Source organism: Sphaerodactylus townsendi, linkage group LG03 (assembly GCF_021028975.2).
Source record: "Sphaerodactylus townsendi isolate TG3544 linkage group LG03, MPM_Stown_v2.3, whole genome shotgun sequence".
NCBI lineage: Eukaryota > Metazoa > Chordata > Lepidosauria > Squamata > Sphaerodactylidae > Sphaerodactylus > Sphaerodactylus townsendi.
This window is the reverse complement of record NC_059427.1, coordinates 85,295,346-85,320,977: the sequence shown is the minus strand read 5'-3', so window position 1 is coordinate 85,320,977 and position 25,632 is coordinate 85,295,346. Positions and strand designations below refer to the sequence as shown.

The 25,632-nt window shown below is 44.4% G+C and overlaps 1 protein-coding gene across 3 annotated transcripts in view; it reads left to right on the top strand.

The window, feature by feature from the left end:
• SPOCK1 (SPARC (osteonectin), cwcv and kazal like domains proteoglycan 1) overlaps positions 1-25,632 on the top strand; it is a 628,061-nt gene that overhangs the window by 157,558 nt on the left and 444,871 nt on the right. For 2 of the 3 annotated variants that reach the window (XM_048491082.1, XM_048491084.1), the window contains exon 3: positions 18,079-18,087. The exons of the other annotated variant lie outside the window; for it this stretch is intronic. In XM_048491082.1, coding sequence (XP_048347039.1) covers positions 18,079-18,087 — 9 coding nt within the window. The remainder of the gene's footprint in view (positions 1-18,078; positions 18,088-25,632) is intronic. 3 annotated transcript variants of the gene reach the window in all.

Genomic DNA, 25,632 nt, shown 5'->3' with positions numbered 1-25,632 from the left:
GGGCTTGGTGCAGCCAGTCCCATGAGGCAGCTGGCCCGTCCACTCTTCTGCCCCTGGTGACACTCCCCACCAGCAAAGCGAGCCCGGAGCACCCCACCACCCCCAAGGAGGGAGGGCTGGCTGTCGTGGCAGTCGGGCCAAAGGCCAGGGAGCTGGGATGCCTCTCTGAAGGAGGGGGTGTGGGGGTGGTGGGCAGCGAATCCTTGTGAGGGCACAGAACCTGAAATAAAGTACCCTCCAGGATCCACACCCTGACTACTGTGGTTGCCGTTCCCCCTCCTCTTGACAGGGTGTGGGGCATGTGAATGGGGGCAGGGGCTGGTGAAGTGCAGGGACACACAGATGAGGCAACTGTGATTGATGCAAAACTTTTATTCTTTGAACAGTAGGAAAGTAAAACAACCCCCCAACAAGCCCTCAGATCCTCCCCCCTGGCCCACAACAACACCCCCCACAACAAGACCCCCCTAACCCACAACAAGACCCTGCCCACAACTGAAAGACCAACCCAACACCCCATCCATCACTCAGCCGCCACCCCCCCTCCAGTCTGAAATATCAGATGGCCAGCCATCATGGGGTGTCCTCTGAGCTGGAGGGCAGACCTGCTAGGTATGGGGCAGGCCCGCCCCACAGAGGGTGGACTGCCAGCCAATGTGCTCACCTCCTCCAGGTCCGACGGCACATGGGGGGCACTGGAGCTGGTCGAGGCAGGCTGATGTATGGCACTGGCCGTGCCCGAGCTCAGAACCACAGGGGCCTCTGGTGTTGCTGGGCGGGGGCGCTCTCCTGCCACCTGCCGCCGCTCTACCTCTACCAGCCACCGCTCCATGCAGGCGAGCCGCTGATCCATGCGAGCCACTGCAAGAGAAGAATTAGCTGCAGCCGCTCTCCCTAGCTGCCTGGGTCCTGGGAAGCAGCCAGTGACCATGGTCAGTCCCACTTTCCCATGTGGCTGGCCTCGCTGGGCCATCCCCAGAGTAGGCTGCAGCAGCACTATGAGAGCAGATCTGGTGCATCTGTACTTACGCAGTCGGTGGAAGTCACAATGAGGCTCCTGAGGTGGCTGGTGTGGCGCTGCCATTCCAGACGGCCCTGAAGAAGAGAGAGCAGACTGTCAGATCCAGTGCCCAGCAGAAATGGCACGGGGGGGGACCCACTACATTCTTCATGCCACAGCCTCTACATCTGGCTAGAGGTGCGCAGGTGCAACGGTGCATGCCACCGCACCGCACTGGCACACACACACGCACGCATGCAAAGCCACCGCCCCCCACATGCACTCTGCTTACCAGCTTCTTGGGTGGGCTCGGCATGGGCCACTGGCTGCCCTAGCGCACTCTCCTCAGAGGATGCAGAGGAGCTTCGTGGTGGTTCTGCAGCCCCGCCTATCTCCCCAGGCACCACAACGAAGCTGTCCTCGGATGAGGAGTCGCCTCCCCGGGCCTGGACTGGCTCGTCCAGCTGCTCCCGTGGGGGTGCGAGGGTGCGGCGACGTGCGGCTGCGCCTGTAGAGAACAAACGGCCACCACTGAGACCCTACACGGGGACTGCGCCAACGCACACTCACATGTGCGCACGGGCGCGCCCCTGGGTAAATGCGCACTCACCTTCTGGGCGACGGTCAACACAACATGGCTGTTCCGCTAGGTGCCACAGCTGGCGCAGGGCGGCGAAATGCAGGGGCCAGGTGGAGCATCGAGGGTGGCCTCCACACGCCTCCATTGTCGCGAAGAAGTCTCGTTTCAGGGCCTTCCATTTGGTACAGGCCTATATCTCTGTCTGTTGGTAGCCCACTTCCTGGAGGGCTTTTGCCACCGCCCTGAATGCCTGCCTGTTGGGCAAGCCTGTGCTGCTCATTAGCAGCCAGGTGTAGCCGCAGTCTCTGATCGACCAGAGGAGGATGGTGACCTCCTTCATTTGCCAATAAACACCATGCCTGGGTGGGCTCATGGTGGCAGTGCAAATTGCTGGGGAGCAGACAGAGGGCTATACAAAAGTCGATCTGGACCTGCAGCAATGGGCCCATCTGAACCCAACAGACGTGCGTGCCGACGGCCCCTCAGAGAGACCTCTTTCCCAATTTCTGGTGCATTGCACGGACGTGGTCGTGACCCTGTGCCCCTACGCTGCTGTGCAGCTGCGGAGGCACGCCGGCCCACCCAGCCCTGGCACACCCCTGTTTCCCAAGAACACTGACACACACGCAATGCAAGAAGTACTTTGCAGTCACTTTTATTCACACTCAGTACAGACAACGGTGCGTGCACCCCACAGATCAAAGCCGCACCAGGCCCTACTCTCTGATTTGCATGCTGAGAGGCAGCTGGCCAGCTGGCTGGGCCAACGCCATTCATTGGATGGCAGCAGCCCTCCCCCATCAGCGTGGGTCAGCTCTGAACAGATAACTAGCTAGGGCATCTCTGACAGCCTGCCCCTCTCACCTGTGGGTGTCATCCTGGGTGTTGTACGGGCGGCCACATGGTGACATGGCCCCGTCTTCCCCCTTCTGCGCTGACCCTTCAGCTAGGGATGGAGCAGCACACTCATTTGGGGGTGGTGGATCCGGAGCTATGTTGTCGCGGCTCTTGCACAGGTTGTGCAGCACCATGCACGCTGCCACGATGGAGGTGGCATTCTCGGGCCTGACCCAGAGACAGTTGAGAATACTTCTCCACCGCACCTTCAAGTGGCCGAAGGCACACTCCACCACGTTCCTTGCACGGGACAGATGCGAGTTGAAGTTACTCTGCTGCGCGTTGGCGGGGACCCGGTAAGGCGTGACCAGCCACTTGCACCTTGGGAAGGCACCATGCCCCCACACCACAGGGGGTATGGTCACGCAGTCAATTGTCAGCATGGGGCTGTTGGACAGGTAGATACCCATGTCCATAGCTTGGCAGAAGTGTGATTCCAGAAACACAAATGCATCATTGTTGTGACCAGAGTAGCCTGTTTCAGCATTGATGAACATCCCCTGCTGTCGCAGGTTGCCAGCAGGAGCTTGGAGGACACGTGTTTACGATTGATGTGCTGGCCTGGAGCTCCCCCCGGGTGACAGATCCGGATGCGGCACCCGTCTATGGCCCTGATGCAGTGTGGGAAGCCAAGGGCAGCGAAACCAGTCATCACCTGTATGGAGACATAGATTGACACATGGGTGAAGGGGAGTACTTTTTTGGGGGGGGCTTCTGCAGGTGCTGTTTGGTTGCATCCACTTAATGGTGCGCAAACACACGCACGCACACTTTCCCCCTTGGAGACATTGCACTCACCTGGTCCATCGGCCTTTGGCAGCGCACCAGTCTTGGGTACAGGTGCACTTCCACAGCCATGGCAAACTCCAGGACGCTGTCTGCCACGGTGGCCAGACCTACTCCAAACTGCTGGGCCACTTCACGGTAGCTGTTGGCACTTGCTAGGTACCACAAGGCCATGCCCACTCGCATCACCATGGGAATGGCAGGGCGCATGTTGGTGTCTTGGTGTTCCAGGTGTGGGTGCAAAGCATCTGCTACGTACATGACCGTGGCCTTGGTCATCCTGAAGTTTTGCAACCACTGCTCATCAGTCCAAACTGTCATGACTAGCACCTCCCACCAGGTCCTGCTCTCGGCACCCACCCAGTAGTTGGGTGTGCTGGGGGCACTTGCGAGAGCGAACCAGCGCAGTATTGCGCATCTGCAGGGTCTGCGGCACGCAGCGGCAGCGGATCGAGTGACTGCCCCTTCGGCAGAGAAGCGGCGCAGCCTCCCCCACAGACGGCTCATCAGCTGGCTGCTGCATGCCATGAAGGTGTCAGTGGCTGCCTCCAATTCGTCCTGCTCCCGCATGCCTTCGATCACTGCCTGCTCGAGCACCTCTCCCAGATCCATGTCGCCCATGCAGATGGCAGCTGCCCATACGGTCCCTGGTGCCACTGGCCACATGAACAGGGACGAACAACAGCTGATGGGAGAGCCGATGACAGATCGGGGGCGGACCAGGCATCAGGACAGTCGCCTCGGCCAATCGTGCTGCTGAACGCCCATGACGTCGGGCTGACGCTGCTGCGCCAGTGCGCAGCCGCGGCAGGGCATAGCGAGACGCCGCTTCCGCAGCGCTTCTGTGCGAACCTCTACGGTTCTGTGAGGCCGCTTGCTCACGCAGCTTCGCCTGCCCATGCGAACGCTTCGCTGGGGATGCGCTGCTATTAACGACATCATTGCAACGCTCTTTTTGCATGTGCGGAAACAGCCTTCATTTGGAATACTGTCTACCATTCAGGTCACCTCATCTTTTAAAATATTTGGGTATGGAGAAAAGTGTGGTGAAATAGACACTCTGCATATCTACACATGCATTGGGTTGTAAAGCAGGGGGGAAATACAAAAAAAACTCCAAATGAGTACCCCATTTGAAGCACCTCACTTATGAGAAAAGATTTAAAGGCTTGGGATTTTCTAGTTTTGAAGTAGAGGCAATTAAAGAGAATATGATAGATCTGTGATAGGGATGGGGCCCCCAGAATTACAGCTCATCTCCAGACTACAAAGAACTGTTCTCCTGGAGAAAATAGATGCTTTAGAGGGTGGACTTTATGACATTGTAACCACTAAGGTCCCTGTCCTCCCCAGGCTCCATCACCAAATCTCCAGAAGTTTCCCAATCTGGATTTGACAACTGGACCTTCTCATCTCCCACTGATGACCAGGGAGGACCTGGCAACCTTGTTTGGGTATATGTGTGCATTTCTGTTTGAAAATTCTTTCTTGAATATTCTCATTAAATTTCAGACTGCCAGCCCGAATCTATGCATGTAAATAAGTAAAGTTGGTCTTACTACCAAGTAGATGTGTATATGCTTTCAAGCTATAATACTTCATTCAGTTGTTGCCTGAATGAATGGGTGTGACAATAGAATGTTTAATTTTAGGACCAAAAATTATCCAATTGCACAGCAGAACGCTGCGTTTTATGGTCTCTGTGACATATTGTATATCTAGGTATCCTCTTTTGAAGTCTTGCATATAGCCCACTTGCATGGTGATCCTGTAGAAACTGAAGTATTACCGGTATGTTTTACGTTTTCCCACACTTAACCAGCAAATGAACTATCCAGCCTTATAGCTTTGTTCTAATAATTTTTGTGAAAGGGGTGAAGGTGTCATTCTGCAAAATGGAAAGTTTCAATACGGTAAAATATAGATAAAAGTGCTTTCAGTCCACCTTTAAACATATTATGTCTATTCATTTTCAGGGACTTAGCTATCAACTAGCACAAATGCTATTTTGAAAGTTACAGAAGAATCCTAAGCAGGTCTGCTCAAATGCAAATCTATTCAACGGGGGAAGTGTCCCAGGAATTGTCCTTTTTTCCCCATTTAGACAGTTTAATTTACATAGAATTCAAACAATTGGGGTATAAGAGGTGCCACTTAAAAGACTGGGAATTATGTTTATACTATGCATCGTAAGGAACAGATCATGCGATCCTCTCTCTCCCAGTAAAAATCAGTCAGCCCTCACTGAATTTTCACACAGTGGACACCAATAGTGTTGGCATTTGAGTCTCACTGGGACCATTTTTTTAGTTAAGTGGTCCATCCACTGAAGCAGTACATTGCATTTTTACTTGCTCTATCTCATTCTTTTTTCCCCCTTTTTATTGACTATTCCAGCAGGCTCTTTTTAAAAAATTCAAACATTGTTCAGCCTTACAGAAAGTTTATCTTGGAAATATTATCACCTCAAGTGGATGACGGCAAGCAATTTTATGGTTTATAACTTTTTGCCTCTTATTGTTAGTCTTCCCACATAGGGACTATAACAGACATCACTAATATGTTTTCAGGTTACTTTCTATCTTACTATTATATGCACACATATAAAGATACTAGAAAATGTTTAAAGATTGATCCACTTAATTCATTCATCTGGAATTATGTCTCATGGGTAGAGTTGCTAATGTCCAAGTGGTGCCTGGGGATCTCCCACTATTACAATTGGTTTTCAGCTTACCAAGGTCAGTCTCTTTGGATAAAATGGTTGCTTTAGAGGATGGATTCCATGGCCTTATACCTGCTGAGGTTCCTTCCCTCCCCAAATCCTCCCCTCCCCAGGCTCTAACCCTCAAATCTCTAGGTATTTTCCAAGCCAGACCTGGCAATACTACACATAGAAATATGAATCAAAATTACACAGTGAAGGCAACAAAATGTGCAAAAAAAAGAAAGAAGAGAGGATGGTTTTTTAACATAGGTAAGCACAAAAGAACAAAAACAAAGAAACAGAGTTGAAGTCATCAACCAGCATTCCTGGTGATCAGCCTAGGACAGTATCCTATCCTAAAGTATCTAATTCCAGGTAATCTAGAACCAAGGGTGAGCATCTCAGTTCATTAGTTACTGCATTCCAGTGACAAAGGAACTGCACCCGGGGCATGAGCTACCCAAGTGCCACCTCCCTCCCCCACTGTGCCCTGCCCCCGCTCTGCCCCAACACACACCCCACCCCACCCCCAACATGTGACAGCAATGGTGGCACCCAGGCAAGCCACCCCAGATGTCCCCCTTGCCACTATGCGTCTGCTGCACTCTTATATGACTCCTCTTAAATAGGTTCCATTAAGCTTCTTGTTTGCTTGTTTCATCGATGTATACAACTTATCTTGGGAAGAAATTTCTAAGGACTATAGCCAGAACTTTCCCTGCAAGGTGCTAGTGATGGGATTGGGGTAGTGTGCCTGGAAAGGGATACAAAAGATGTTACTAAAGATGTACAAGTAAGTCATTTTAGTTTATTTTAGTTTTCTCTGTGTTTGTTGAAAATGATTTCATCTAACTTGTTTCCTTCCCTGGTTTTCAAGTTGTGTTGTCTTTTTTTAGGGGGGAGTCTTTTATGGCATTTTATGATATTTATATTTTGTGCCATTTTACACCATTTATATACAAAAGCTACCCATTTAACATCAAGGTTGCTAGCTAATTTCATTATTTTGGTCAATTAAAGGCAACAATTTCGTCCTGACCACCAACAAAGCATAAAAGCAGCTTTCAAACTGAGGCAGAATAGTCAAGAAATTCAGCAATATATCCGAAAAAGATGTATACCTCCATTCCTCAAACCAAAGCAAGATCTGCGGTTAAGGAGAGTGTTGTACAGTGCTTCTCATTTCCATGGTATCCTGGGTTTTCTTATGAGAGTAAGACACATCACTACTCTACTTCATGGTTGTCTGCTGTTTGAGCAAAGGAGGCATGAGGGATTGTACTTGCCCATATGATCGTTTGGGCAGATTTTCTTACTGTGATAGGAACAAAAGTAACATGAGATGACTTAATAGCAGAATACAACAAAAGACTAGTTGTGAAATTCTTCCTTCATTTTTATTCAAAATAAAGTATATTTGTCTTTAATTTTTGCAGTAGGAATCTAAAGCCCCCCAGTGCAAAACTGTTCCTTACAATTCATTTAGCAGCAACAATGAAAACTGAAACAAATAGGCTTTATTCAGAGAACTCTTCGACTGAATTGCTGTTTCTATTTGTTGCAGCTGATTTTGTTATGAGCATCAAAATATATCAGGCATTGAACCACAGATTGGTTGAATCACACAGACAATTTACACACAACATGAAGTAGATGTGATCTTCATTAGTGATGATTTGATTTTTTACAAACATAAATCTGGTAAATCCAACTTTCCTTGCTCAGAATGACTGCTTTCCCTCAAGCTGAAATACTGTACAATTGCATTGATGATTTGTTTACAATTTAAAATAAGCAGTATTTTAGTGGTTTTGTGTCCACACAGTTAGAAACATTTATCATGTTGGCTTGCTAAGTGTCTACCGTTGGCCAGTGGTTACAGCTTCCTTGGACCAGGGTCATCATGGCTAACTCATCCGCTTTATGCGTTTACACATGGACAGTTGGTGGTATTTATCACATTGAAGCCTACTTGAACCCTACTGAATCAAACTCCAGTTTCATTATGGCATTAGGAAATACATAAATAATTTTGATTGCTTTCTGATCATGAAACAACAAAGCAGTAGAAATGAAGAAGGCTAAAATACTATAGAGACAAGCCCTTTCTAATTTCCCTTTCTATTCAAGAAGGGATATCCTGGATGGTGCTGTTCCACGGAGCTTTGCTAAATTGAGCAATTTTATTCTACAATGCCCATGTTCTGGAGAAGAATCTCAGAAGCTAGAATAGTTTCCCTAATTCTGAAAATCCTTGAAGCTTTTTTTCTGCTTCCAGCATCCTCCCTCTCCCCTTGATACTCCTTTCAAGCAGCTGATATCCTTTCAACTTTGTCAAAGTATGTTTCAGCAGTCTCAAGCATGAAAGAATAATTCATCAATGCCATCATGCAAGAAAGTGATCCTTGACATAGTAAGAAAGTAGCAGCTCACATCTTGTTGTGGGTGAAGCAAGAATTAAAAGAAACAAGTGAAAACCTGCAAGGACTTCCGTGTGACATCACATTTTCCCTTCCCCCACTATTTTCTCTTTCCCTTTCCTGAAAGCCCCTGTAGCCTCTCCCTTTTCCTGCTTCCTTCTCTCATTCCCACCCAACAGCCAACCTATAGTTAGTTAACTGTCCCTCTGTCTTTGGTTTTCCTTGCCTCCAACAGTCTCTACCAAGGAAAATTGTGGTCCAGTTGTGTGGTGGTCACCACTGAGCAAGTATTACTTGTTTAGCAGGAAACATCAAGGAGTTGTGGAGTTGTCCCCCACTTTCCCCTGTATTCCTCTCCCCTCACTATTTCCTCTTTCAATCCTCCAGCAACCCCATTCCCCCTTCCCTTTTCCTGCCTCATTCTCTGCTCTGTCACTCACCAACCTGCCTTTTATCTACATCCTATCTTCCTCTATATTGTTTATTTACTTCATTTATACCCCACGTTTCTCCACAATGGGGATCAAAGCAGCTTACATTATACTGGCCTCCTTTTTATCCTCACAATGGTCCTGCGAGATAGGCTAGGCTGAAAGTATGTGACTGGACAGAAATTACCCTGTGAACTTCCGCAGCAAGATGGGGACTTGAACCTGTGTCTCCTAGACTCTACTTTGAACCTGACCCCACACTGGCTTTCATGGGGTCACTGCTGCTGGACACTAGCAAGCAGCCAGGCCTGGGAGAGTCATACAATCAGAATGTGTGAAGTCATTCAGTGGCTGTTGCCAGGTCCACGCCTGGCCCCTGTGAGTCCTCCTTCAAAAACCAAATCAGTCTTGAAAAACATTGTCCCCTCCCCCTAGCTTTTATTCACAGAAAGGAAGCCTGGAATGCTGTGATTGACATTTTTTAAAGCTACAGATGCTCTTTTATCAATTTGGGTTTTTTAAGTGTATTTTTCTGTTTGTAAATTTCACATTTTTCTGCAAATGTGAGGTGTCTTTCAGGTTTTTCAAAATATTCTTCTTGCTACAATACCCTTCACAGCTACAATAACTGGATTTAAGTATCCTCAGATTTGGCTGACTTGACTATTAGAAATCCCATTTCCCCATCTTTGTTTCCTCGCCTGTTACCTGATTTTAGGAAGTGTTTTTAGGAAGTGGGTGGGCCTGCAGAAGCTTTTCCCAAACAAGGTTTTTTCACTCGCTGTTTGAGATTTGATTGTCTGTGCAGACTTTTTAAATGATGCTTTGGCAGCACCTATCAACCCTGCACAAGGAGCTACACTAGGAGCGTGCATTATTTTTTTTCAGGTTTGGCTTTCAAAGACCCAGAAGCTAGAAATCTCTGAAAAAGCCCCTCATACCCAAAAAGCCATTTTTTCAGCTTTTCATTTTAAGGTCTTTTAATGTTGAACTCAAAAAACTCCAAGCCACAGGGCTGAGCCGACCCCTGCATGCAACTCTGATGGCTTCCCACCACCTCTGACGCTCACTTGCACCTCAGAAGCAGCAAAAGAGGACTGAGTGTAGGGGTCAGCTTTTTTGAGCTTGGCTTATTCAGTGCTATCCTGACAGCTATCCCCCCCCCCCCCGCCCTTGGCTATATTCCGATGTACAACCCTGATGTATACTGTGATACTGAAGTGAAAACACTCAGACATGATTTTGATGCATCACATGAAGTCATATCCTACATCTGCCTCAACCCAAATACTCCTAGAGCTGCCCAATAGTGGCCTGACATGTTTAGTCATAGGAAGAATTCCTCTGAATAATAGTTGCTGTGAAGACAAACATCAGTGGAAAAATTGTTGCCTATATTCCGTACGTTTCCAAAAGCCTCTAGCTAGCTGATGTTACAAACACAAATCTGGACTAAATAGACCATTGGTCTGATCCAACAGGTTGTTCTGGTGTTCCTGGAACTCCCGCTACTTTCTCTCTATGCAACGACATCAGGAGGCAGGAACTGACAGAGGAAAAGGAGCAGATGAGAGGAGGTTCTTCTTCATACCACTTCACCAACTACTCTATATTATTCACCATTGCCCACCCCCATTATGTGTTCCTGACTCACATGTCTGCTTTGCCAAGGAGAAATGGCAGAGAGAGTTTGTCCCTTGAGATACTAGTAATTTTCACTGCTTCAAAGAAAAGAGTCTAAAGGAACCTTGGAAATAAAGTGTTAGAAAAGAAGAAATTTGAACTCAAGATGTCTGGTTACTGGATGTGGTGTTTATTTTCATTATAAAAAAGCAAACCAAAGTTATCTCAAAATAACGTTATCTAATTCCTAGCTAAAATTTCATTAGCAGCTGAAATAGGATGTCTTCTATAGATCCAGATTTCCACAGCCCTGGCTTCTAAAGTAATTCATTTTTTTTGCATTTTTGACACATTATGTTGTTCTGTGCAAAAGCTGTCTCTCCTGAGCTCCAGATTTCTTGGAAATGCACTTCTGTCAAAGTGAAAAAAAGTTAAAGACTAATTCCCTGTGGTATACACAATTCACTCACTGAGTGAAATGGTCCTAATTAAATGAATAGTCTCCGTTTCTCATGAGACCTGGCAAAAGAAGATTTCTATAAAGATTATAGTGTGCTTAGGAGGTTAAGACTAACCTTCATAATGAAGCGGGCTCACATCTATAGTCACAACTGGGAAATCTTCATTTGCATTAGCAGGAAAAATCTGTAATTTGCTGACACTACAATTTGCTTTTAGAAGGCGTTAAGCCTTAGGGAGATGTTTATGGTATAGACAAGATTGGCTTCAGCAAACAACAGCTGCTGTCCCCACATTGTCTTGATGCTGGGTTGATCACAAGGTAATGGAAATTAAAAATCACAGTTGAATTTTTGTAGTGCTAATAAATTTCAGAATGGAAGGGAAGTCATCCATGATAACCATGCTTTTCAGATGCTTTTTCCAAGCAAAATTCTCCTTTGTAGTAGAGGAAATGAAAGTGAGATGTGTCACAGTATAACTCCTTCCTTGGTTGTAAATTTCCAGATGGAACATTGCTGCCACGTGCTTACCAACCTCCAGGTGGTAGCTGGAGAGCTCCTGGGATTACAGCAATAGAAATCAGTGCATGTGGGCAATAGAAATCAGTGCACATGGAAAAAATGACTGCTTTGGACTCTATGGCATGATGCTCCACTGGAGTCCCTCTCCAAATCTTGCTCTCCTCAGGTTCGATCCCACAAATCTCCAGGTACTTCCTAATCCAGAGCTGGCAACCATGGGCTGGCTTTCACTGCATAGAAAGGAGATCCAGTGCAGAAAAGAGCTGCATCGCAGCGGCTCCCATTATATGAGTATAATGTAGAAAAGGAGCCCTAGAGGCTTGGAAATAAGGGAAGGAGAATAATACTGTGAACATTTTGAGGCAATGTTAAAGTCTCAATAGATTCATTGTTATGAGAAGTGTTTGGCATTTCTGTTAACAAGATTTTAAAGTGCCCAGTATGTGAAGTTTCTAGTAATATTTATGGCTTGTCCCTGCATGCTTACAGATTTGGCTGAAAATTAATGGTTACCTTACACTGTTATCCTAAATAGGCTATCTCTACTTTTTGTTGGGGGAATTTGTTGGCAAGAAGAGCAAGAAGAGGGCAACTGAGATTGATGGGTTCAAGGTGAAGGAACTTCCTGATAGTAAGGGCTTTTCATCAGTGGAATCTACTATCTTGGAATGTGGTGGAGTCTCCTTCTTTGGAAGTTTTTAAAGAGAGCCTGAATGCTCATCTGCGTTCCTGCATTGTAGGGAGTTGGACTTGATGATGCTTGGGGTCTCTTCCAACTCTGATTCTATGATTCTATGATAACCTATGTTTACTGAGATGTTCCAAGTGGAAACTCATCAGCTAAGTATTTCAAAAACAGTTCCTTAAAACACTAACTTCTAGACAATCCTCTCTGCTAGATATGTGTAGCCCACAGGTTGCTTCAAAGAGCAGGAATTTCAGATATCTATCAGGAAGCCAACTTCTCTCTTTATCTCTATATTAAAAATCCCACACTCTCATAAGATTCACTGCTTAATATGTGAGTGGAGTTTTCCTCAGAGTAAAACAACCAAGCAACCCATGTGCCACTATTTTTGTTTTCATCATGGACGTAGTGCAGATTCTCCTGTTAATGTGACCCTCCAGTCTCTCAATAGAGAAACCAATTTAGAAACACACCCATCCACTCTGGGACTCTGATTAGAACTCCCTTCAAAATCTCCTCACACAGATTTTAGAACTCCATCTTTTGCAGCCAACCAATCACAAGCAGTCCTGACTGAACTCCTTGTGAGCTGCAGTCCACTTGCATTAAATAAGGCGAAGAGTTGGTAATTGTCACAGGGTGTATTTGTAGAACCCTGCTTCACCAAATAAGCTGTTTATTGCAACCACAGAGAAAAACACATATTACCGTGACATGCCTCTGAAGATGCCAGTCATAGATGCAGGTGAAATGTTAGGAGCAAAAATTACCAGACTGCGGCCACACACTTTGGAAAAACCACAACAGCCAGTTGATTGCAGTTGTTAAAGCCTTAGACAGTACAGGGCCGTTTCCGCACGGGCAATTAATGGCGGCCTGGAGACGGTAAAAACGCCATCTCCAGGCCGCCATTTAATAGGGCGAAGCAGCATCGCAGCCGCCGCCGCGCCGCTTGCGTCGGCCGGCGTTTCCCCAGAGCTTTGGAAGCTTTTTTGGGGAAGCGCCGCCGCCGCTGTCGGAAGCTTAACGGCAGCGCTTTAATTTCCCCACCCGGCACTTACCTTGTCCCCAGGCCTCCAGCACGTCGCCGAGGCCTGGGGACACGCCCCCTGCCATGCGCCGCTGGAGCAGGCGCGCAGGGCCAGGGGGCGTGTCCCCAGGCCTCGGCAATGCGCCGGAGGCCCGGGGACATGCCGGGTTGGTCGGGCGCCTGCGCTCTGCGGCGCCGGCTGCCCGCCTGTTTCCAGGACCGTCCATGCGGACGGTCCCAGTGTCGTCGGGTTGGCGTCATAAACGCCGACCCGGCCACTTCCGCCTTCGTGCGGAAACGGCCCATGTTTCATTGCTTCTAAATTTAAACACTTGCTTCATTGCTTCTAAATTTATGTACTAGCAATAATTAATCTGACAAAATGCAAGTGTTTATGCCCCATTTGGTTAATTATCCTACTATACATAAACATCTTGAACAAAATTCTTTTTTTTAAATTTCAGGAATGAGCAAAACATGCATGAATTTGTGCTTCATTAAGCATCTTCAAATGTCAGGTCTAAAAAGCAGCCACAGAAACATGAAGAACACGGTTTCTGGTTAGAGCTCCATGAATATGGAGTTCAACTGTTAGTATTTACTAATTGAAGAATGAAATAGTAAGATTCAATTTAGTTTATTTCACTGCAAGTCACTTAAGATCAAGTTAACAGAACTTAAAGTAATTCTCAAGCAAACAAATTTCATATGGAATTATAACAAATTATGACAAACCACTAGGGTTGGAGATTCGGACAGTCCGAATCTGGATTTTTACCGAATCTGCACGGATTCGGATGGATTCGGACGAGCAGGGTCCGAATCTGAGCTGTCCGAATCTTAACATATCCGAATCCATGGGATTCGGATCACCAGCCGAATTGCGTTTTTATTTTTTGGTGTTTTTTCACGTTTTGGCCTGAAGGGGGCGCATTTTTAAACATATCGGCACCAAACTTTCAGGGTATCATCAGGAGACTGTCCTGATGATACCCTCCAAGTTTGATGCAGTTTGGTTTAGGGGGGGCAAAGTTATGGTTCCCCAAAAGGGGTGTCCCTATCCCCCATTCTTTCCAATGGGAACTAAGGAGATGAGGCTACCCTTTTGAGGGTCCATAACTTTGGCCCCCCTAAACCAAACTGCACCAAGCTTGGGGGGTGTCAACAGGACAGTCTCCTGATGATACCCTGATATTTTGGTGCTGATATGTCTAAAAATGCGCCCCTGCAGGCACCCCCCAAAATTTGCCCAAGATTCTGTGCTCTGCAGTGACTTCTGCATTGCTGTCAATGGGGAATTTCTGGTGGAGGGCTGTGGGGTGCACATTTATCAAGGTACAGTCACAAAACATTCAGGGTATCTTCAGGAGAGTCTCTGAATGACACCATCCAGGTTTGAGGAACTTTGCTTATGGGGGCAGTGGGAGATGGACCCTACCCATAACACTGAACCCCTTGAAGCAACGGTCACCAAACCTGGATGGTGTCATGAAGAGACTCTCCTGAAGACACCCTGAAAGTTTTGTGGGTTTACCATGAGAAATGTGCACTCCACAGCCCTCCCACAGAAATTTCCCATTGGCTACAATGGAGCCAGCCAGCCACTACAGAGCACAGAATCTGGGGAAATTTCTTTGGGTGACTGTGAGGGGTGCAGTTTTAGAGCTACTGTCACCACAATTTCAGGGTATCATACAAGTACTGTCCCTATGATACTCCCCAAGTTTGGTGAAGTTTGGTTCAGGGGGTCCAAAGTTATGGACCTTCAAAAGTGTAGCCCCATCTCCTGTTAGCTTCCGTTGGAAACAATAGGGGGATGGGGCACCCCTTTTGAGGGTCAATAACTTTGCCCCCTCTGAACCAAACTGCACCAAACTTGGGGAGAATCATCAGGACAGTCTCTAGATGATATCTTGAAATTTTGGTGCTGCTAGCTTTAAAACTGCGTCCCCTGCAGGCCAAAACGTGTAAAAACACTAAAAATTCAAAAAAATAATAAAACGGACCCGAATTTTTTGGATTTACCCGAATTTTCGGGCATATCCGAATCGGCTATGATTCGGATTCGGGCATACAAATCATTTTATGCCCCAAAATACCCAAATCCGAATTTTACCAAATTTTTTTAGTATTGACCAACTCTACAAACCACCATAAAATATCAAGTGGACAACGATACTTATTTATTAAAATCTTTGTAACCCACCTTTCCTGGTGGCTTCAGGCGGCTCATAAGTAACAATTAAAATGTCACAGATCAAGATCAATACAACAAGGAAAATCCAAATAAACTCCTTTCTTCTACTGAAAGGCATCTGTTATTGATGTGTGTGTTAAGTGCTGTCAAGTTACTTCTGACCTATGGCAACTGCATGAATCAATGACATCCTAATGTTCTATTGTTAATAGCCTTGCTCACGTTTTGCAGACTGAGGTCTATGGTTTCCTTAATAAAATTAATCCATCTAATGTTGGGTCCGCTGTCTTTTTTCGCTGTCTTTTTCCAGTGTCTCTGGTCTTCTCATAATGTGACTAAGGTATGATTGCCTCAGTTTAGTAACTTTATTTTCTAGGAGGAGTTCAGGATGGTTTCATGTAGAACTCCTACTCTTGGGAGGGGGGCAGTTCAAACACCACATTTCAAAGACATCAGCTTTCTTCATGGTTCAATTTTCACACCAATACATGGTAACAGGAATACTATGACATGAATTAGCTTGGTCACCATGGATACATCCTTAAACTTCAGAATCTTTCCCAGCCCCTTCTTGGCTAATCTTCCCAGTCTCAGGCCCTTTCCGTTGCAGAAAGGGTGCTGCTCCACCACAGAGGCCAACACAGAAGAGGTGGCTCCACACGGAGCCGCCTCTTCTGCGTCCCCCCCACTCACCTCGTCCTCCAGCGTCGGTCTGGAGGGCTGCAGGGACCTGCCCATGCTGCCCTCCGACCTCCAGGGGCGTGGGGCGGCATGGTGTGGGGCGGCGCTTTCCAAAAACCTCCCTTGGGAAGGTAGGTGGAAAGCAGCGCCTTCACGCTGCACAGAGCCGCACAGGACGGTACTGCTGCATTGCAGCAGCGCTGCCTGTGTGAACAGCTGCCCAGGGACAGCATTTTTGCCATCCCTGGGCTGCTGTAAATGGCCCGTGCAGAAAGGGTCTCAGTCGCCTCCTGCCCCTTTGCTTGCAGTTCCCCTTTTTTAGTGCCAGCTTTTGTTGATTTTCAGACTCTTCCTTTTTGTTTAAACTGTCTTGGTAATTGTGAATTTCAGTGGTTTCCCTGTGTAGTCTTTCATAGTATCTGTTGGAATTGTCAAGAATTTCTATGTCATCAAATCAATTCTATGCCCAGCTTAGGGTAGGTAGATCATGTTCATTTACTGGTGATTTCTCAGGTTGGTTTAGTCGATAGTGCCTTTCATGTTTTTTTTATTCTTGTCAGAATGCCAAATTGACTCCTCAAAATCTATAAGGACTCAGACTCATTGTAAGTGCCATTGGATCCTCCACATATGTACTAGCAAAACTTTTGGCTACTTGCTTGCAAACTCATATCAGACAAACAGCATCCTAAATTAAAGACTCAGCTTGTTTCATCAACAAAATCAGCATTCTCAGAGCTAAAACTACCAGATCACAGCTGCACAGCTGGAAAACCCACAACAGCCAGTTTATTCTGGCCATGAAAGCTTTTGACAATACAATGCTACAAATGTCCTGTAGTAAAGCTGCCAGACCTCCCACAATCTAAGCTGCCAGCACTGCTCTAAGTGGTGACAGTAGGAAAAGTTTAAAAAGTGGTATAGGGTTTCTGACAGTTCCTAGAGCAGTGGTGGCAAACCTTTGGCACTCCAGATGTTATGGACTACAATTCCCATCAGCCCCTGCCAGCATAGCCAATTGGCCATGCTGGCAGGGACTGATGGGAATTGTAGTCCATGAACATCTGGAGTGCCAAAGGTTCGCCATCATGGTCCTAGAGCAGTGGTGGCGAACCTATGGCACGGGTGCCAGAGGTGGCACTCAGAGCCCTCTCTGTGGGCACGAGCAAACAGAGTCCCCCCCCCGTGATTCACCCGTTAAGAAAGTTGCACGGTTGCTTCAAAGCAAAGCCACCGACTACCACCAAGCTTACTCCCGAGTAACGCACACCTCGGAGCCAACTGTTTTTTCTAAACTAAAAGCTCAGTATTCCGGTTAAATTGCCCTGTTGGCACTTTGCGATAAATACGTGGGTTTTGGGTTGCAGTTTGGGCACTCGGTCTCAAAAAGGTTTGCCATCACTGTCCTAGAGTCACTTCCAGTTTTTGCCAGGAACTGGTGTACTGGCACAGATTATATTTCCAACAGTTCTACAGCTGCTCTGGCAAACTTCTGTTGTACTGATATGGGGGTGTAACTTCCATTTTAAGCAGTTCCAAATAACATTAAGATGGTGCAAAACTGTAGCAAAAATACTGTTCCTTTCTTCATAGTTTTCTGAAGACTGCCCATCATCTTACTATGGTACAATCTTCTAAGATTACCTAAAGTGACTTTATTATCCATGTAATGACATGTATGCACAACATTGTATGTACTGCTATATGACTTGCAATAGAATTTAGAACTGCTGGTTAATTTAACGCTCAGATTGATTTCAAAGTTTAGTTCCAGTTTTCAAAACTGCAGCTATTAGTGCAGCTATTGTTTTCAGCCTTAGCTGATGTGAGCCTTTTTTTGGAAACTGATATTTGAATATCCCTATGGGTGAGCTCACAGGGTTACTGTACCTAAATGTATTTTGGTAAATAGTTTGCAAATTTAAATTAGTATCTGCACAGGTTAAGTATTACCTTTAGATTGTTGCTGAGGGAAAAAATAAAATGTTAGCATTCCTTTGCAGGGTTTAATTTCATTCTTTTGTTTTCCTTCATTTATTATGCTTACGTAATCAGGAAGTCGAGGTATGTTTGATTTTTTTCATGTTGATGTATTAAAAAATAAAGGCTATTTTACAAACACCAGCAAACTGTAAATTATGACTTAATATCTGTTTTTAAGAGATGTCATTCATTTTCAGGTGTCTGGTGAAACCTGTTGTGGAATGCACAGAAAATGTCTGATTATAGACAATACACAGCATTATATGTAAAGAATATATAAATCCAGAGCACTTTAGCCAAAACTTTCTAATTCTCTTGTTGAAATACTTTAATTTATTGAACTTTGGATAGATTATCCCATAGAACATTACAATCTTCTAATGATTTACTTCAGGGATCCTCAGTTGGCAAGTTGTGGGCTGGATGCAGCCCTGAAACAACTATTCCAGGTCCCTGGCCATCCAGTTTTAAGAAACAGAGATTTCATTCTTTCAACCATCCTCTTAGATGTGTATGTAATATGTTGACTGTATGCATGCATATGTTACGCTACATCTAAAAATATGTGCTGCCTATTTGTGAAGCATTTATGTAAGCATTTATGGGAAATAAATGAAACTTTGGAAGATAAACATCCTAGCTCACTGAATGCCTCTGGAAAATGCCCAGGCTCCAGCTTTGGCACAATTCCCAGGAAGGGAATTCTATACAGATATAAGCAGCTAATCATATATTCTTGGCTAAGTGAGCAATTCTTTAAGCTGCCCATGTTAAAGATTTTTGTTAAAGATTTTTGTTAAAGGTATGTGATTTCTGGGAGAAATTTTTTTTGTCTCCACGTTATAAACTCAAAAGCTAAACTACATAAGGACTTTACTTTTTCATTGGGAAAACTCCTTGGCACTTAACTAGAGAAGTTCCTGGATAGCACCGTTTATTTTCAATGCAATTCAAGGTCATTCATGAGCTTAGGTACTCTTCTGTGGAGTCATAAAAGTAAAGTGTTTAGCTGTCTGAAGAAACAAACTTTGAAGCCCCATTCTGACACAGATTTAGAGAGCTTAAGCAACTCATTAACAACACCATTCCACTTAAATGTACTACTCTGAAGTTGACCTGCAAAGTCACTTTCAGTAATAATTTAAGATTTGTAATTCAGTTAGTTGCAACAGAGACTATATTTGACAAGATAAACCTAATGTCCATAACTAGAAATCACTACAACTATAATAAGGTTTCTTCTACACATAGTAGGATTTTTGCCTTGCTGACAACCTGGCCCTGCCATAAGCAATTCAAGCAATTCAAAGGCAAGTTAGAAAGCTATTTACATATGTAGCAGAGTAATATAGTGATGTAATAGTAACGTGTTCAGATGTTAGAATAGCTTTGAGCATGTCTTTAAAGAGACATCATATCATTTTTCTAAATATATAGATAAATTCTACCACTTTAGGTCTGGAGGATCACTCCCCATGTTTTAAATATACACACACAAAACAATAGAACTCCCAGCAAGTACAAATCTGAACAGAACACTTCTCCCTTTTCTGTGATTTTACTGGATTTTGTTTGGTTTTTTAAATGCATGGACTTTTACATCATACATTATAATTTCTTATGTTTTATGTACAGTGGTACAATCTGCAATATTATTACTTTTTTCCTATGTGTGTAGATCAGACTATAAAATTCTTCTCGCTTTGCCTTGTGTCCAAGGAGAGTGATGCTGACATAAAATAAAATAAAATCAAGATTGTGGACTTGTCCAATATGCACCTGGATTCTAACATCCTTTTTGTAGTGCAAACAGCAGCAACTTCTGTGTTGTTGCCACTGGGAAGCACTTAAGGATATATGGCATTACTAGACTTTGGGGGAATCTTTAAATAACTCTATTCTGTATAATAATTGTATTAAATCTCTTACTTCTGTTCACATGTAATAATTTATTACTACTTCTCATTCTCCTCCTCCTGATGGCAATGATGATAAAGATGTTTAAAACATCTAAAACAGCAAAGGATAGTAGAATTAACAATTGTATTTGGTCATTTTTTTACAGTTACAGATTTCCACCATTTGTGTTTTCGCCCCCAAGGTCGTTTCCGCACAGTCAAAATGTCCTGGGTTGAGCAATAAAAATATCCCTGTGCAGCCAAGAAGTTCCTAAAACGGGTTTGTTCTGTGATATTTCCCTCATCCCAGGGTATTCAAAAATGCCAAATTGGTGATTCTTTACAAAAATCCCAGAGTGAGCCTGCTAGAGCCTGCTACCACGTGAACACCAATCGGGAGCAGAACCAGTTTATTTTTCCTGCCCAGCCACCTGATCTCCCTGCCTGATGTTCATTCAAACTGCCACTCAAAAACAACAACCAATCAGAATGCGGGACACTGGGCATGCTCAGATGCGCTTGCAATGTAAATACAGAAGTCCCGGGCTCATGCAAAAGAAATTGGAGTGTTTGTTCCTGGTCTTCACTTGACTCCTTCACAAAACAGGCAGCCATACGAACAGAAAAACCAGGATAAAACTGACCAGGATTGTAAGGAACCGGTGATACACAGGTATAATTCTGCTGTGCGGAAATGACCCAAATCTTCCTTCCTTTTCTATCAAACAATTATGTTCCTCTGCTACTAAAGTTTTTTTTTAATTTTTCCATGAAGAAAAGTCTGTGAATGTATTTGTCTTGCTTGGTGTAATCACATAATCTATCTCCAATTGGTACCTCAGGTTTGGAGACAGAGAAAGAGGGTATCCATCCATCCTGGGAAGGGGCAACCTTTTGGCAGAATAATAGATAGTGCTACCAGATAATTCCCTTCAAATGCTCTGTCTCACAGGAGCTAGATAAGGAAGAGGTGAAGATAAGAGAAATGGGTCCAGTTCTCTTGCCATTGCTTCATGATTATTTACAGTTCTGTTCTCAAGCAATTATTATTAGAAAGGAAAAAAGCAACTGGTGAAAAGATGCATCTTGGAGATAGAGTTGGAAGTCAGATGGCAGAACCTTCCATTAATAGGGAACTGAAATGGGAAGTGGTCAAAGAAGAAGAAAAGCAATCTTAGGTTTAAGTAGAAAAATGATATATTCAGAGCACATAGAGAAAAATGGGGCTATGGAAAACAGGTCTATGCAGACATTTGAAAGCAAAATTGAGAACTAGAAGAAAGTACAACAGTAAAAAAAAAAGCAGGATAAAGGAACTGATTAAGAGAAACTGGATATTCTTCCAGTAAGAGTTAGCAAAGAGTGGACAAGTTAAAAAGGAGAAAGATTATTTGCAGAGCAAAGGTGTAAACTGTCAGCTCTAATAAGGATATTATATAAAATAAAGACAACCCCTAACCCTGAGAAATTCCTGTAGAATGTGGAAACTATGAAGAACAAATATATTAATGGAATCCTTGAAGAGAGGGTGAAAATATATACCTATGACAAAACAGTACACAGAAAGTGAATGAGTGGTCATGAGGACTGAAGAAAAACCCAGAAGAAGAAATACCTTCAAAAAAACTCCAGACAGATGTTCTTGTAAAAAGATCACTGGCTATTCAACTAGGCTGATTCCATGCAGGGATTTCTCCCTGGATACAGAAAGCTCCAGATATACAAAATATATCCACACGATGAAGTACTTATTCCATTTAGCTATTTAAAATGAAAATGAGGTGTCCTAGCACAGTCACATTCATTCCTTTTGTGAAGGCATGACAAGAGAAAGGAAAAGAACAGAAGTTACCACCCAAGAGGAAAGGTATATGGACACCGTTCCAAGGCTGTTTGATACTGCTGTGTCTGAAGCATGCTTTTGCACACCTGTCTGGAAGCAACCTCCAATGGATTTTCTTCCAAGTTCAAACCAGATAGGAAAGGCTTAAGAATAAAGCTGGTAGAAAGGAAAGTAAGACACTGGTAGAATTTAGAATGAAAAGGAAGAAAGCTATAGATCAGAATGAATTTCTAAAAACAATCAGAAGATAGTTCTGACGTAGGCCCTTTCCGCATGGGCCAAAAACGACGGCCTGGGGGCGGTAAAAACGCCGCCCCTTGGGCGGCGTCCTGTTGCTGAACGAACAGCCGCTTCCGACTGTGACTTCCTGGGCGGGCGCGTCGCCGCCCTAAACAACAACCCTTTAAAGGGTTGCCGTTGGGGGAAAGCCAACATCGTCGGAACACGCTGTCTCCTCCTGGCCCCGACCCACCTTGTCCCCGCTGCACGCTTCGTTGGTTTCGCCCTCAACCGTATCGCCGTCCTCCGACCCCTGGAGGCCGCAAGCGTATGGGCTCGGACAGCCAGCAGGCGACGCATCGGGACAAGGTGAGTGGATCGGGCTGAGAAGAGGCGTTGGCGGAGTCAGCCTGCCATTTGTCGCTGTTGCGCCGCCTGCATGCGCATCGGAACGGTGAACCTCCACGCCGGCGGAATTCTCGCCGGCGTGGAGGCGACAGGGAAGCCGTGCGGAAACGGCCTTAATTAAAAAAAGAAAGAAGTAGAAAATAGAGAATAGTTTTTAAAGAAGAACTGAGAGTAGCAACAATGGATGAGATGTGGTCCTGTAATTGCGGAAAATGAAACAGGTGAAGAACAGTCAAGCAGTATAGTTGATGATATTCATTAGAATGTGGACAATGGTCATGCCTCTGTGCTATTCTTCTGGATCTGTTAGCAGCATTTAGCACTATGAACCAGGTCATCTCAGAGGCATTTGGAAGCAGAAGTATGGATTAATGGTTCTTGGATTGTTTTAAATAGTTCCTTATGGGCAGATTTCTGAGGGTTTCTGATAGTTTGTGTGGGGCTTGTGGGGTTCCTAAAGACTCTGTCTTATCCCTCATGTTATTCAATCTCTATGTTAACCCCTTAGGAAAAATCATTTGTGGATTTGGAGTAGGCCATCATCAATATGCTGACAGAACCTAGCACAGGACCATATCTTCCATTGTGCTTGGCTGAGGAAGCTTTGCTTGTATGAATAATGGTCTGCCTGAGAATGGTCTACCTGAGAAGATCAGAAAGGGTCCCACACTTCTATACTTTTGCAGAAAGTGCAAAACACTTATGTTAAAGAGGGCATTTAAAAAGAGAGAACTGTCTGTAGTACAATGGAAAAGTCCAGGAGGGCACATTTATAATGGAATAACATCCAAATCACAAGACATCACGGTCCTGCTGTTCACTGCATAGGTGTATTGTGTACAGTTCTGGGGGCCTCACTTCAAAAAGGATGTAGACAGAATGGAGCAAGTACAGAGGAAACTGACAAGGATGATCAGGGGCCTGGCGACCAAGCCTTTCAAGGAAGGGCTTAGGGACATGGGGATGTTCAGTCTGGACAAGAGGAGGTCTAGGGCAGACTTGATTGCTCTCTTTGAGTATGTGAGTAGGTGTCACAGAGGAGGGCAGAGAGCTGTTCCTGTTAGCAGCAGAGAATAGGACTCACAATAATGGGTAATGTGTGTAAAGGTACAGCCTGGATATTAAGAAAAAAATTACTGTGAGGGTAGTTCAACAGTGCAATCAGGTGCCTAGGGAGGTGGTAAGCTCCCCATTACTGACAGTCCTCAAACAGCGGCTGGACAAATACTTGTCATGGAAGCTTTTGGCTGATCCTGCATTGAGCAGGGTGTTGAACTAAATGGCCTATATGACACCTTCCAGCTTTATGATTCTATGAATGGGACTGTAGACAACTTCAATGATTATTGGAGGCATCACCTGCTTTTATTGCACTCTTAGTTCATTTGCATTGTTTTGTTGTAATCCTATCCTATTACATTGTTCAATTGTTGTTTTATACTGTCTCCTCAGCATTATATCCTGAAATTTGATTTGAGTATTAATGAGAAAAGCTGACCATAAGTAAATAAAATAAATTTAAAAGGGGGGAAAGTACAGCAAATGAAAACAATGTTGAAGGAGAAAAGATCAGAAAAAAGATCAGAAAAAAAGAAACCTAATTTTTAAAGAATTAATTAAAATGTGGTGATAAAGAAGGTGAGGAGATGGGTCAGATGGAGAAGAGAGATTAAACTAGCAAAGAAACTCTTGTGAAGTGAGAAACAGTTATGAATAAGAAAGGGGGAAATTGTGTTATTGTTTTTTTCTGAAATGGAGCAAGAGACAAAGAAGTAAACAAAAACCTAGCATGATTAGGAAAAGTTTGAGGTTTATGCCAAATTTATACTTCAGAGTCAGTTCGTGCATGAAAGGGACAAATAGGTCAAGGTAGATGGGGAGAAAGACAACGGACAGTGTTTAACCTACACTGGCTTACCAATTTGCTTCTGGGCCCAATTCAAGGGTCTGAATTAAAGCCTTATGTGGGTTGAGGCCAGCATGCCTGAAGGACTTACTCCCATATGAACTTTCAAAGGCCTTGCTTCTGTTGCCCCCACCATCCAGGGCAAGATAGGTGAAGAGATTTTTGTTTTGTGTTGCCTGAAATTCCCTCACTAACTCTTATTAGCCCTCCACACTGTTCGACTGTTTTTGTGTTAATATTTTTATATGTTAATGTATACATATTTTATTTTGTGTCAAATATTTTATATGTATTTGTATTTTAAATGCTTTTTATTGTCTCAAAAGTCTTATGGCCCCATCCAGGGGGATCCACCTGTGGGAGTAGCACATAGCTGACCTGGCAGATTTTCCATCCCTGTGACTTTAACTGAGTAGAAAGACAACATAGAAATGTTTAAATAAATAAAACGGTCAAATGAAAACATCCTCAGCTGTTTGTGAAGAATTTACAGGTGTCAGAGAGGAGGACCAAAAAGGCATAAACAAACAAACAAATGGTCAGAATCAAGGTTAAAAAATACGGATAGTCAAGTGTCAGATAAGAGAACAGAATAAAGAAGATTATAATGTTTCCAGTTGTTTTAAACAAAATGGGATCACTGGAGTGGTAAAATGGAAGGTGGCTGAACACTGTGAAGTTAAATAGAATTCAATATACTGTAGATAAAAGCAGACAGGAAAGCAAAAATTTAAAGTACTTACACTGCTGAATTCTAGACAGCTCACCAAAAGCATCTGTTTATTGTTAACCTTGTGAGGTTATTCCTGCACTTTGTTGGCTACTTTAAAATGAAGGCAAAATACAATGCGTGCATAATTGCATTACATTGTGTGCAATGTGATCACATTTCAAATTCATCTCACTTCATCTCACAAATTATATGCATGAAGTATCTCAAACCAGGTGATCATTGTACTGATAATGCCAAATAATCAAATCTGGTCTCATTTATGGGTAGGTAAATCTATGAATTGGGGCCACACTGACATGAAACAGATACTTCTACAAACTTCGGGGACACCCCAAGCTTTCAGTAAAATCTGAAAACATTAAAAAATGCATTGGGGGTTTAAAATCTCCCCCCAAAAGAAGAGTGTTTTCTGTGCACAAGCAGACAATACACCTACTTCCTTGGTTGCCAGCAAAAGCCCAAAGTAGTGGTGATGACAGTGGGGGGAAGTAGCCACATTGTTAGAAAGTAGGAGTGGCAGCAAATCCTAAGGTGGCAATGGAGGGTGATCCTTGGAGGGTGATCCTTGGCACAGAAGTCAGCAGCAATAGTGAGAGGAGGTTGGGTCCCCCTTTAAATA